Here is a 15,034-nt window from a genome sequence, read left to right on the forward strand (position 1 = left end):
TGTTTACAAGAGCATTAAGGTGTTTTTAACTGCAACTGCTGCAGCGTTTTTCCTTTCCTTCTTCTCATGTGCTCTTCAAGTCATAGTATCAGCTGGTTTTAATGCACTGGGTTAATCTGAGCATGCAAAACATAGCTACTTTAAGGTCGCCGCTAATCTTTCTGTGTATTTCTCTCTCTCTAACCAACACACCGCAGTGCTCTTTGATCCAGTCCAGGGGGTCTGCACTGGTCTGTCATCAGGCAATGCACTGGGCGTTCTCTGAGTGCCCAGAATGCCATGTGCTGTGTGCACCCTGTCCCTGTGGGAGCTCTGGAGACGCTCTGACCACTCTGACAATGTGTGCCATTATCCAACAGCCATAATATAATAACATAACACTGTATTCTAACAAATGTGACACAATAAAGCAACAAGTCATCCCAAAGTTTTGGTTCCAGGACGGACAACCAGTGAGCTGTAGGACATTTCGTGAATTTTCTATTTCTTTGGGTAGCTCTGTCCACAGTGAAATCTCATTGATCCAAAATCCTGCTATACATAAATGTTGTATAAGGAGTTACAGCTGGCACTGACAAAAGTAGCGGTACTTCAGAACCAATTCGATACTGAAATTGAAAAATGTCTGCAATTCTGGTAGTATTGAGGACATTCGGTACCCGCTGATGATGAGCGGCTGCTTTCAAACACTTGTGTATTTGTGTGAGTGCTCTGTAAAGAGTGCAAAAGAGTCTATTTACAAGGTGCTTTTCAAGGATTGATCATTGTAGCCAATCACAGAAATTTCTGTTGAGTGCCAAACACAATGACCAATCGGAGGTGTTTAAGTTAGGCCAGAATCCACTCAATGCAGCTCAAAATTAATTTTCGGGAGTTTTTGCAAGAGCTTGTGCTGAACTGAAGTAATCGACAGCTTCAGTGACTCTTTGTTTGCTATCTGTATTGTGACCAGGGATGGAAATTAGCACCCGCCACCAGCCAAATGCGGGTGATTTTCTGATGTGGCGGGTAAACTCGCTTCACCTACCGGCCACCGTGGCGGGTAAATAAAAATAGCATACTGTTTCACACGGACGGCGGACACTTTTAGAGGAGGACACCTTCAAAGAAAATGTGGCGTTACATCGCAGGCGTTAAGAGGTCTGCAGAGAAAACATCTTTGCATTGACTTAACATTGAAATCACTCGCGCGTCCGGTGTGAACGCACCGACGCGACGGTGGAGCGTTTTTAAGATTTCTACTCTGGAGGATGGTTTCACTTTTTTGCGTTTTTAAGCCCCAAAAACGCCGTCGCCGTCTAAACGAAAGGCACATCTGATCAAATATTTTTACGTTTTCACCCGCGAGCGTTCTCGTGTAAACAGGGCCTATTAGTTTCATTTTTGGGACTAAAAACGTAAATCTGGAAGCCATAAAATACCACGAATCATCCAAATGCCACATCCAGGTAAAAAAAGAGAAATATATATAAGAGAGAAAGCGTGTATAAGAGAGAAAGAGAAAATGTAAGTATTTCATTGAGACTTGAGATTAAATAAACTGCTTAAAGGGATACTCCACTTTAAAATGAAAATTCTGTCATCATATACTCACCCTCATGTTGTTTGAAACCTGTATGAATTTCTTTCTTCTGCTGAACAGAAAGGAAGATATTGAGAAAAATATCAGTAAACAGACAGTTTCTGGTCTCATTGACTTCCATAGTATATCTTTTTTCCTACTATGGAAGTCAATGAGACCAGAAACTTTCTGGTTACTGACATTCTTCTAAATATCTTCCTTTCTGTTCAGCAGAAGAAAGAAATTCATACAGGTTTCAAACAACATGAGGGTGAGTATATGATGACAGAATTTTCATTTTAAAGTGGAGTATCCCTTTAAGTATTGTAGATCTTGTACTATTAATTTTCACATGCAGTTACATTGTCGGTTAAAAACAAGAAAGTGGCTGGTAAAAACATTGAGTGGCTGGTAGATTTTGAAATCCACCAGCCACAGTGGCCGGTGGACAAAAAAGTTAATTTCCATCCCTGATTGTGACCCATTTAAAATACAACAAAAGTACCATTATCCTACCAAGTACACAATGCAAAGTTTTGGGAGTGACCTCGGTATTTAAATGCATGATTCAATCCTAAATTGTCAATGATTGACAGTGAATGCTATATGCCAATGTTATAATATATTATTTACTTAGAATTATTATTAACATTATTAATTAACTAATTTATTTATTTAAATGTTCAAATAGTTAAATAAAATAGTAGTTCCAGTAGTTTGTGTTATGGTACAGATACATTTTACTGGCATAGATACTGACTGAAATTTGGTATCACGACAATTCTAGTTGCATCACTAAAACATGGCAATATTTAACCAGTCCATTTAGGTTTGTTTTTGGGTTGTACAAACCTCAATGAGTTGTGAACAGTCTCTCCCTCAAATTATATCTCTCTCCTAGACACCAATGAGATTAAATGTAGAGCAGATGAAGACGTTTGCTAAAGTGTCTGACTTCTCAGATGTTTCTCAAGAGAAAACACCCCAGTATTCTCACAAGTGTACTTGAGAATTTCAAAAGAGATCACAACAACATCTCAAACTGCAAAGTCTGCAATCAAAAGTCTCAAATATTTCTCATCAAATTCACCCAGAGCTATGCCACAATCGCATTTACTCTCGCTGTTTGTCGACAGTTGCCTAATGTGTGTATTTTTATTTCTATTGAGTCATATTCAGGAAAGCATTTGAGATGATACATAATTGAAGTGTAACCGAGAACTCAATTAACCTATGAGCAATACACATTTCCTCTTGGCTGTGTTGCGGTGTTGTACTTTTAGGGATGATGAGGATGTTAAATATGGCAAATATGTCATACATAAAAGTTCCCGGAGTCAGTCTCCGATTACACACACTAGATGTGGCTTCTCTTCGGACTGCATCCAGGTAAACTGTCAAATGTCACTTCCTGCAGTGAAGCTTGAGGCTTTAGAAGCCTCTCACCCTTCCTGTTGTACTCGTGATTAATCCCCTCAGATCAGCATGCAATGAAGCCACTCATCCCGCTCTTCATGACAGCCACAACAATCCAACTGACGACCAACAGACAAGCAGTCAAACCAGTGTCCGTGATGCACACATTTAAAGATAGCACTCTTACTCAATCCCTTACGACCCCTGGTGACACAACTAAAGCCACCAATGCTGGCCTGCGGATCGGAATCCAGTCACAAAGACACTAAATCCTTTGGGGAATCGGGTCTTTGGTTTTTCAGAAATAAGAGCATTGTGGGTGTGTGATGCATAGAAGCCAAGAGGGCGGCAGTCTCTTTCTTTTTCTCGGTTTCCTACAACTACATCCAAGAAAGTGCCATTCAGCTTCTCGGGAAACAATGTGTGGATTCAAGAGTGTTCTGGACGCTTGGGCCTGGATTCAATCTAACTGTCATGGGAGTTTTCCTGTACACTGACAAAGCTGTTGGCAGTAAGCGCCTCTGGCATCATTTTTACAAATCTCTGCAAGAACAAAGAGCATCATATCCATCAGCATGCCACAATTGTCTACACAGTTCATTCACACCTTGAGCGGCGTGCATTTGGTTTTCACGTCATTGTGACTCTTCCATACTAGGGCGGATAAACACACCATTCCAAAACATTTTTTAGAGCCATAAATCATTGTCTTTATGTATACATACTACGTTCTTGTTTTCTCCGATGACTAAATAGCGACAATGCATCAGTCACTGTTAACAGAACTGTCACACATCCAGACATCTATGATAAGCCGCAGATGTCATTTTTTAATAATGATGTTTATATATACACATCTGTTCAAAGGGGCACAGCTAAGAAACATGCACACTGAAAATAGACTTATAACACTTATAAACCAGCAGTTCTTAATGGTTTTCCAAAATGGTGACTAAACAAAAGCAAAAAAAAACTGTTTATTGTACAAAAGTAAACAAAACCAAACACAGAAATGTATTTAAATATTTATTAAAGTATTATGGTAATTTCAACTGGTTTGTTTGAGTGTTTGGTTTCTAAATGTCTCTTTTAATGGTTTCATGCTCTTGGAAGCTAATAAATAACCACACAAAGCATGTTGTGTTCAGCAAAAGTCACGTTTATCCTCACTTCAAGTGAACCCGTATTTAATGTTATCTGGATCAAATTTGCTTTTACCTTGCATGGATTTGTTCATGTTTTTAAGAATGAGGATGTCACACAATCTGCCATGTTGGCATCTGTCTATGATTCTCATAAAAGTTCAAAATATCAAGCTTTAAAATTAATGAAAAATATAACATAAGAACATTCATTCTTAAAAGCAATGTTTCATATGAGTATGAATATGGGCATGCTTAAGTGAAGTACATAGTTAAAACAGTGCCAAATTTTTTATACAAGTAGGGCTGCACAATATACAGAAATAAAATCGATATTGCAATATAAAATTTTCAAATCGCAAAAGCTGTGATTGGTTTAAATAATTATATGCAGATATATATGCCATATGGGTTTATGGGATCCTGTGTTTGTTTCAGAGTTTCATAACAACTTGGCATATATCTTTGGCTGGAGCTGCTGCAACACTGCATCACAAGCTGCAATTTAGGACAACCAGTTACCAAGCAATGCTTAATTTTGTTCAGTCTATGGTGTAAAAAGGTTGCATTAGCAATTAAAGCAAAAAATAAAAGCAAAACATGGTCAGGTCAAAGTGTCTGAATAATTTTGGGCCCAAATTTTTATAAATCTAACTGGTAGTCACTGTATGAAGAATATTTGGGTATAATATGTCATAGTTTACTTTATTTTGCTATCCTCACTTACATAAATTAACTATAGTGTCCTGCACCCACTAGTAAAAAAAAAATCAAAAATTATATCTGGTGGCTGAATAATTTTTGGCTTGACTGCAGCTATTCAAAAGTCCTGTATGTTTCATATTGCAATATATTCCTGTCATGACAACTCGGAGTGTTTGGCATGGTAATGGATATGACAATGTAGATATGTTTGGTCTTGGCAGAATAGATCTGCTGCTGCAGAGCAAGTACAGGACTTGCTACTGCCAATACACACGACATTCTGCTGTGAGCAAGTGAGAGATGCTGCTGCTGTACAATAGCATACATTACCTTAAATAAGGGTGGAGGGTTTCTGAAAGTGCGCAGCTACAGCAAATGCTGACCAAGTATTTGAAGGGTGAGCATGTGAGCTCATTGGCTACTGATAAAGCAGGAACCGATCAGCTGTGCCCTATTGAGAATGATGTGATTGCAAGCAGATTTAGTTCTGAATATTTCATGACTGAACTTCGTATTTCACAGAAAAACTAAATATAACAATTTCCATTTTTTCCAATATTATGCAACCCTATAATCCACATAGGCTAGTTCATCCCTGCGATGTAAAGATGACACTGAGAAGGTAAATACTTCTCTTCACAGTAAGAAACGTGGGCACTGTTACTACTTCAGTGCTGAAATGTGCAGAGCAGGAGGGTAAACAGTTGTGTGTATGAACTGACTCTGACTTTGTTAATAAAAACAAATATTGGAGGATTTCCGAGTGAATGCGAATGGGCCAAATGGGTTTTTAAACACGAGCTGAGTGAATTTAACCTCTGCAGCCTCCTGGGATTTGCAAAACCAGAAAAAATAAACTCATTTGGATGTGTTGAAACATTCCCCAAGCCCATATGCGAGGTGTTTTGAGATTGTAATAGTGCTGCAAAAGGTACAGACTCAGACTAAATCACAGTTCAGAGAAGAGAGAGAATTAATAAAACCACCAGGTAAGTCTTACAGATAGTCACACCACACATCATCTTCACTTAAACACACCGAGCCAAGAATAATACTACACTGTCCTTGAGCTGAACTGCACACGACAAACACATAGCATTCTTTATGAACTTGGAAGAGGAGGCGCTAACTATGCAAACAATTGAAACAATAATACTTTTGCCAATAGAAAAGTTATTATGCCTCTTTTCTAGCTCAAACATTACATCAATGCTATACACATACTGTGTGTGCGCTTGATGAAGGAGTCACAGACTATTGCCCACTGCTGAGCACTCAAAATAAACAATGGAATGGAAGCCATCTGAACACTGCGTGCTGGAATGATTGACAAGCGGCAGCTGGCGACATAGAGAACCACATATATGTGGACACTTCTTTACATACACATATTATTTATACACATGCATTATATAAAAAAAAACATGCACAATGTACAAACTGTGCTTTCATTGAACTATATCTACAGTCACTTCAGCTTTCAGCTAAACAAAAAAAGAAATGTTGCTGATCTTTTGCCTGGTTTTCATCAAATGGTTGAAATGAAGTAAAAGCGCAGTCTGTATTGCGAGATCAGACACTCTCCCACGGCACAGCAGTAAAGACCATACAACAACAAACACGACCATCATCTGGGATGCCTGCTGTTAAACGGTCCCCACACCTGGCTCACGAGTGCCTGTCCACGACATGTCCATCTTAAACTGGTTTCACTACGCTGTCTGAAGTCACTTCCCACTCAGTTAACACAACAATGACTAGTACTGACTAGCCTCATTAACACCGAGATGTCTGTACCATCTGGCCTGGTTCTCAGAGATGTGTAAATTCACACACACACACACACACACACACACACACACACACACACACACACACACACACACACACACACACACACACACACACACACACACACACACACACACACACACACACACACACACACACACACACACACACACACACACACGAGGTTATGTTAGGGAAGCAAGTAAAAATGTAGCTGCTAAAAAGCCACATTATTATAAACAGTGTGACGGACAAGTAGGCCATTTTAATTTGTGCTCATATACATTTTAAAAGAATTATTTAGATATTTAAATTTCTTGAAACGAGTCTCTTATGCTCACCAAGGCTGCTTTTATTTGATACAAAACAGTAAAAACAGTAATATTGTTAAAGTAACAGAAACTGTTTTCTTAATATATAAATGTAATGTGATGGCAAAACTGATATTTCAGCAGCCATTACTCTAGTTTTCAATGTCACATGATGTCGAGTTAAATAAGATTTTTATAATAATAATAATAATACTTTTATTCAGCAAGGATGCATTTCATTGACCAAAGGTGACAGTAAAAACATTTATATTGTCACAAAATATAAAAAAAAAAAATGCTGTTCTTTTAAACATTCTATTTATCAAAGAATCCTGAAAAAATATCTCATCTAATTTTATGAATATTGAACAAGGCTAGTCCTGTCAAACACATGGATGTGACTTATTAGTGTACGCTGTGAACCTTGCTGACTGTTCCCTGCGCTCAAGAACGCCCACATGACGCCATCCCAACACTGCGGCTTGCATCACGAACCACTCGAACACTAAGTGAAGCCAATGACTGCCAACAGCATGAAAATATGACTGCACCTGTCACAATAGCAATGCCAGTCCGAGGGCACAAGTGGACAGCAAAGGGTTGGGGAGAGGAGACTCTTTTCACTCATTTACATTACATGGGAAATGAGATCTAGTCGACAGGGATCACGTCTCTATCTAACGCCGGGGAAACAAAATATCTTCATACCTGCAGGCAAGAGGGAAGCTCAAAAGGCTTGACCGCAACACACATTCAAATGCATATCAGAAGTAACGGGCGGAGCACAGTGTCCCAGGTGTGTTGCGATCAGGGAGGGTGTGCTAGGGACACATAGGGTTAACAGGCATACCTGGTGGACAGAGGCAGCCGTGAGGTGCATCCCGAGCCGCCCGGATCTTCGGTAGACGTGCAGCTAGTTTCTGGAAATAAACAGACAGGACATTAAAGTCAGCTGTGCAGAAACAAACCACATAATACGTAAGGTATAATGCAAAAGTTAGTTTAGTTGGTGTTAGTTTGTTTGTCCCCCTTGTTGTTTTCAGTCTTCAATTTTCAAGGAAATATTTCCCACACAATCAAGAGTTAAACAAGAATATATATAAAAGTTTTGGTAAGATTTTTAAATGGTTTTGCAAGAGGTCTCTTATTCTCATCAAGGCTGCATTAAAAAAAAAAAAACTATATTACATGACATTTGAATCAGATTCAAATTCAAAAGAAAACGCTCTGAAAATATATTTTTGAATTGACCTCAAAAGCTAAAGCTTTGTCACTTTAACCATCATCAGAGGCACAATGTCTATATTCTCTGCATAGTTTCTGGAGATATTCGCTCTATTAGAAGCATCGCATTGACAGGTGCTGCAGTGTTATTAGTTATTTGATTAAGAATGTATGTGTCCATAGGTCACCGTTTGGAACCAATCAATTCATACATTTTAGACGGACACCCCAGTGTATTGTAGTAAATATATCAAAGTGAACAATTAACTATAAATAAACAGGATTTAGAGAACAGTGAGTAACATTAAACAAAGCTACTATTCCATTTTTATCCTAAACTTACAAAACCCCAGCTAAAATAGACAAACCCACTTTCTGCATGGTAGAACAATCACTGACCAGCTACATCTATGACCGAATTGTAAAGCTTGTCAAACGTCTACAATGTGGTACTATAGGTCACGCCATCCCCATCTAACATTGAAACACTCAAGCTAAATAATTCCGGGGCCGCTTTTGGACATTTTTCTTGCCCCAGTTTATATTATCCACGATCGTTCCAGGGCTTTATTTGGTTGATACTGGCAAAGCCTCTTCCCAGCTGGAGAAGTCTTTACACAGACCGCTCTCAGACACTACACTAGTGTTTTTCCACACTACTGAACTCAGCAGCACCACAGATATTCTAAAACAGAAAATAAACTAATGGAGTTTAAGAAGAAAAGGAAAACCTGAAGAATGTTAAGATGAAAATATACAGAACATGTGACAGCTGGGTTAACCAACAGACATTTGTTCTGCAAGCACGAAAGCCGTGGAAAATGCACTACAGTTTGGAAGGACCCATGTGCTGTGCGTAAACGGCTTTTCCACAGGAGCAACGTCCAGGGATAATGCACACGCAACAGTTTCCCAGAGCTTTAACTCGTGATTTTCCAGTGCCGCATTCCCAGGTTATGTCCACATAAAAGGTTTCTTTTAAAAAATATGTTTTTACATTAAACCATTGGAAAGTGCTTCCAAGACCCTGTTTTTCTTACAGCGAAGTGCTCTCATAAACAGCAATGCAGCGTGACATTGAGAAAACAATAACCAGTGATGAAAAGTTAGCATGAAGAGTTGCATTGAGTGGAAGCACAGTGAACAAGATCAAAAGAAAGAGACTTATTAGCTCTCACTTTGAAGCACATGAAGTTTCTGATGCATTTAATTCTGCTAGGGTGTGTTCCTTTATGCTCAAATAGGTGTTCTTTAAGTCAACATGAAATGAACAATGACCCCATTTACTTTCTTAATACCCATCTCTCTGGACTTATTGTGCACATGATTCATCTGCGCATGTTATTCCAAAGAGATTTTTTTTTTTTTTGGTTTTGTAATCTTTCATCAAAAAGTAACAACTTCACCTCTGAAACCACTTTGATGTCACGAACAGCCTAATGTTTTTCAACAACTTTTTGGAATGCAACACCCACTTTTCACAATCCAGTCATTTACCAATTGTAAAAATTGTGTCCTGTCCTACATTTTTTCGCATGAAATACCATTTGACTTGAAAATGCATCAAATTATGGAAGTTAAATGGTTTGCAAAATTTTTCTTGCTGACTTTAAAGGCTCACTGAAGTGCCTTGAAATGCGCAGCATTATTCAATGTGTTGACGTAATTTCCACTGAAACAGGAAGACAGGGCGGGACATATTGAACAGCTCCACCCCTTTTTTTAAATAGCCAATAGTGTTTGGTTTATATCACAGCTTGGCCAGAGCCATTGAGCTCAGTAAAGCCACAGTTTCCTCCTAATCTCTAACCGTTTCTCCTCCTAATCTCATCCATTATTGCTTTAAAATACAGCATTCTGTTCAGAATTCAAATGGGTCCGATACGTTTTTGTGGTCTGCGCCGACTCGCGCATATGATCCGCTGTGCTGTCGTGTCTCTGGACTGGAGCAGACTGTGTATGTGCGCAGCGGCGGTTCGCATGATACTAACGTGAAACCAGACTTCATTCGCCTCAATGGAAAGCATATTTACATTCTGAATCATTCCCTGTCCCCTATATACTGCACTATGTGCCATTTACCATGTAGAAAATAGTAAATGTGTGAACAAGTGACCGATTTTAGCTGCAGCTTTAGTGTCTATTTATAATGTAGGGGGCGGGACACTTTAGATTCTAGAGCATTTGATTGGACAGAAAATCTCATGAGAAGCTGAAGTGCAGAGTGATGTACCAGTAATCAAAATCACTGATCCATATTGGCGGAAGTGAGAGACTAAGCTTTGGATGTTTATATTTTCTAATATATTCATACTAAAAGCATACAACTTCAATTTTGATTTCATGGGGACTTTAAGATGACGTGATGTAAATGGTAAGGTTGCAGTAATGACACGAGACAGCTGATGCCCCAGTGCTTGCAGGGATGAGTTAGGAGGGAGGGGACATTCTCTGCCTCCCAGCTTTAATGGTAACTCGATGCCCAGTATTTGATCTGGTTTTAACAATCTATTTTGAAAGGATGACAAAACGTTTTACAATTCCAATGTCTGATTACAACTAAGACCCACAGACTTTATGCCCAGAGGCCTAACTCTATCTCTCTTTCCCTCTCATTTCGCTACCTTCCCACTGACCAGATCTTGATTAAACCCCTAAAGGACATTCTGGCACATTCTGTTATAAATTGTGAAATCAGCACCTTTCTAAACTTCAACAGGCACTTCCAATGTATATGTTTCTCACCTTTAATGGAGACTTATAGATGCAATTTTATGGTGATGCTGAAATGTCAGTAGTCAATATCTCTATGAGAAGCATATGCCCTTCATAAAATAACACCTTTGAATAAACTTCGGATGCTTTCAAAGGCCCATAAGTATTAAACAAAACTAAATTATTATAGCCTATTCATAAGCCTATTTTTCATTACAATTAAGCACATTATCCAGCAAAACTCTCAGTACTGTAATGCATCTGGGAATTTGACTTTTTGTAATTGAAATTATGCTGAAGGATAATTCTCATTAGATTCTTATTACAATAATACTGTCATTCTTTATCAGTTTTTTTTTTTGCATTACGCAGATTTAAAAAAGCTAAATATGCTTAATTGTCATGTCATAATGCAAAAGAAAAAGAAAAACATTCTTTCTTTGACATGTTCTTGAAAGATTTCAGTGAGATTCATCTGTAAATGACTCAACTGGACTCAAACTCAACCTCAGATTGACTCACACTTGGCTGTCTCTACAGTCTGCTTAGTCTTGTTCACACACTTAATATTCACCTGCATCATCCTCTGCAAACTCTATTATTTTATGAACCGCAGATAGTGAGATGGTAAAAGTTCTACCCAAGATTCTTTTAACACTGCAAATATTTTACATGCAGCTAGGTGATGATCCACCAGAGGCCAGTGTGAAGGGACCACGGCCGCAGGCAATGCACTGAATATATATTATATATATATATATGTGTATTCTATAACTCACTTTCCTCCACCTCAACACTTCAGGCTCAATCCTTACACACGACATGCGCTCAGCCAGTACTGAAGCTGGTGAGAGCACTAACTGCTTGATTGTTGATGTAAAACAGGTGGTCGTATGGTGACACAATGTGTTCAGCAGGTTTTGCATGCAGCAAATAATAGTTTGCTGCTTACAGTAGCAGATTTGCTTATCATTGAACAGATTGGCTCAGATGTGAAAAATACAGGTGCAGCTACCGGATCTGATCAGTGTTCTTTTATTAAGACAGCTATACTAATGGATGTGTCAAAATGGCAGAAGGAAATTTTGGCTGTATTATTGTGTTATTTATAGACACTTGTTTTACAGCAATGCTAAATAGGATGTGAACAATTTTAGCCATGTAAAAGAGTCTGATCTGGCATCTGGAAAGCTACAGCACCTAACAAATGTAATTTAATAATCAGGATTTAATCGTTTCCTACTCATGATGTGAGACATTGAATGACATTTATTGGTTGAAATATTAATATAAACTAATAAGCTAATTCATATTATCTAGTTTACAGTCAGTAAAGAATTAGTTTTGGAAATTAGTAGGCCTAATTATTTTTTGTTTATTAACAATTTTTATTTACTATTTGTTCGTCAAAAATAAACAAAAGCCCAAGACAACGGCACAGAAAAATAATTATTTTGATCCATGTGCATGCGCTTTTGTTCAACTTCCCAGTGCTCACTGAAAGTGCTCAGAGAAAGTGCGTAAACAACGAGGACCAATAAACAAACTAAGACGAGGGCGAGGAGACTGAGAGCTTAGCACGTCGGTTTCTTTACATTCATATTTTATCACACCTGAACGTAATTCCAGACATATATTCCTCATCTTCAATCACAAAGTCTCTCTACTCAAACTTTCTGAGTAACGCACTTCTACCTCTCGTTAAGACACAACACAAGGTGGGAAAACATGAGTATCTTATCTTTCACTGCCCTCGCACTTCATGACTCATGCAAATAACTTGTATAAAATATGACTAGATATTATTAAAACCGCAGAATAATAGGTTATCTGAAGAATAAAAGTCACGCTCACCTCCTCTAATATCTGATCCAGTCGACTCCACAGGACGGGCTCCACCTGTTCCAGAGAGATCCAACTGGAGATACGGGGATCTCGGTCCTTTTCCAAACTGAGCACCCTGGACTGCAGATCCGACGTCCTCAGGTAAAGCAACACACAAACTCCAAACGAGATCAAACACACGCAGATAGCGCACACGTCCTTCCAGTTCGTCAAAATGCGCTTTTGGCAGGGATGCTGAACGCAGGTCCTCTCCTGACTGGACTGAGGTGATAATAGCGATTTCATGTCCTCCATGTCTGTGAGACGTAGCTTATACAGTCAATTTAATATTTATCCACCACTTTATCAGGCTGAGCAGGTTCGTGTTCAAATAAACTGATTAAAGTTTTCCTTCCAGGTAACTGAACCGTTTTTCACGTGAAAATATCAATCTTCAAAACGACCTCAACAGAGGCATGCTGCTCACTGAAGTGCATGGAGATATTGGTTCAGTGAGGTCCGGCTCTAGTGGGAGTCCGAGTGCTTCGCTCGTGCCATTTGACGGGTTTCTCTGACTGCTGCGCGCTTGAGTCTCTCTCAGAATGAAATCTGACACACACACAAACACACACACACTACACGGCTCTGCAGTGCTCACCACGGGACCCTTCGCTTCTATGTCGCGGACAAGCCCCTCCTTTCGGTTTATTTAGGCTAAACGGTAGGGCGGGATTCACGGAGGAGCTGACCCCGGCTTTGATCCTGATCTCGATATACGATATTTTTAGGTGAACTCACAGAATCAACACAAGTGGACATGATAACCACACAATCTATTTCTCTATGTTGCTCTGTTATAGCTCGAACTTGTAAATATCTAAACTAATATAAACTTTGTCAATTGATGACACAGTTAAAGTAGGCTAGGCTATAGCTTTAAAATTAATGTGGATCTAATCTTTCTTAAAAAAAAAAAGAAAAGAAAAAGGGATAGCTCATAAAAAATGGAAATTCTGTCATCATTTACTCAACCAAGTTGTTCCAAACCTATATATGATTTTCTTTCTTCTACTGAAAAGAAGATATTTTGAAGAATGTTGGTAACCAGACAGTTGATGTGCCCATTGACTTCCACAATATGGGAAAAAATACTATTGAAGTCAATGGGGCCCATCGACTGTTTGGTTACCCATATTCTTCAAAATATCTTTTTTAATTTTTGGAAAAACTTGAGAATAAATGATGGCATCATTTTTGGGTGAACTATCGCTTTAAGAGATCAGTCAATCAACAATCTAAAATTGTCTGTTTATTTGGAACTAAAGGTTTCTTTTGTAGCCAAAGAACAAAGTAGGTTAACACTGCTAACAGTTATGTCTGATTTCCCGTCCCTCCTTTTAATGAATGCCTTGGAAACAAGTAAGTAGTCATTTTAGCAGACATCCGTTTATCCAAAATGACTTACCGTACACTTATTACAGGGACAATTCCTTTGGAACAACCTGGGGTTACACTGCAGGGATGGTTCATTGACTTTATGAGTCTCAAACCTGCAACCTTTTGGTAACCAATCCAGCTCTTTAACCAGTGCGTCACAATATGAATTAGATAGTGTAACTATAAGCTGCCAGTTTATTGCCAACACAAATGTTAAAATGATAAGCCTAGCACAGCATATGGTGTCAGACCGTCAAAACAGTCAAATTAAATGCCATAGATCATTGCTTTGACCTGGGATTCATGAGTTTGTGTGTATGTCAATATAAGAGTCCCTCGACCTCCTTTCAAAATATTCCTCTAGCAATTTGTATCTTCTTGACAGGTGGCTGTAAATTCCTAATGAATCTGGTTGATCTGTTAGAGAAAACTTTATCAGCAAGAGGTAAAAAAAACTAGCCTCCCCCTTGTCAATCTTTACCACCTCCACCACTAACTCTTTGATTAGTCTCTCCTTTCATCCCAATCTGTGTTGAGTGAGTTGGAGTGAGTTGGAGTGAGTTGGAAGGGCTCTTCATTTGAAAAACAAACAACAAATTGTCCCACGCCTCCCACCTAATCAAAGTCTGCAGCTAAAGGACAAAGCAAACTTGCATTTTTATCGCCAAATATCTCTAAAGAGGAATGTTTCTAGGCTAAACAAGAAAGAAGACACAAAATAATGCTTTCTAAAGAGCCAGAGCAAGGCAGTCCATGCACAAGGACAAAAGAAGAATTGTCCTCTGTCCACAGAACACATGTGAGTTGGCTGTCAGGGGACTGTTTGGCTCAGCACTAAGGGCTGATAGGGTGTATGAATGATATCTAATTCTGCTCCTGAGCGCAAGGATGTGAGCGTTGCCTTTCTG

At 38.8% G+C, this 15,034-nt stretch overlaps 1 protein-coding gene across 18 annotated transcripts in view; it reads right to left on the bottom strand.

Annotated features, from left to right (window-relative positions):
- Positions 1–13,419, bottom strand: part of col13a1 (collagen, type XIII, alpha 1) — a 108,255-nt gene extending 94,836 nt beyond the window's left edge. For 8 of the 18 annotated variants that reach the window (XM_082153347.1, XM_082153348.1, XM_082153344.1 and 5 more), the window contains exons 1-2: positions 12,720–13,401; positions 7,769–7,846 (exon numbers count right to left, since the gene is read on the bottom strand). In XM_082153347.1, coding sequence (XP_082009473.1) covers positions 7,769–7,846; positions 12,720–13,004 — 363 coding nt within the window. In that variant the 5' untranslated portion in view covers positions 13,005–13,401. Of the gene's footprint in view, positions 1–7,768; positions 7,847–12,719 lie in introns of all 18 variants that reach the window. The other 10 variants (XM_082153349.1, XM_082153356.1, XM_082153354.1 and 7 more) reach the window with 9 other exon arrangements.
- Between the last annotated feature and the right edge of the window lie 1,615 nt (positions 13,420–15,034).

The sequence above is a fragment of the Leuciscus leuciscus genome, assembly GCF_965113295.1.
Source record: "Leuciscus leuciscus genome assembly, chromosome: 22".
In the NCBI taxonomy this organism is placed as follows: domain Eukaryota; kingdom Metazoa; phylum Chordata; class Actinopteri; order Cypriniformes; family Leuciscidae; genus Leuciscus; species Leuciscus leuciscus.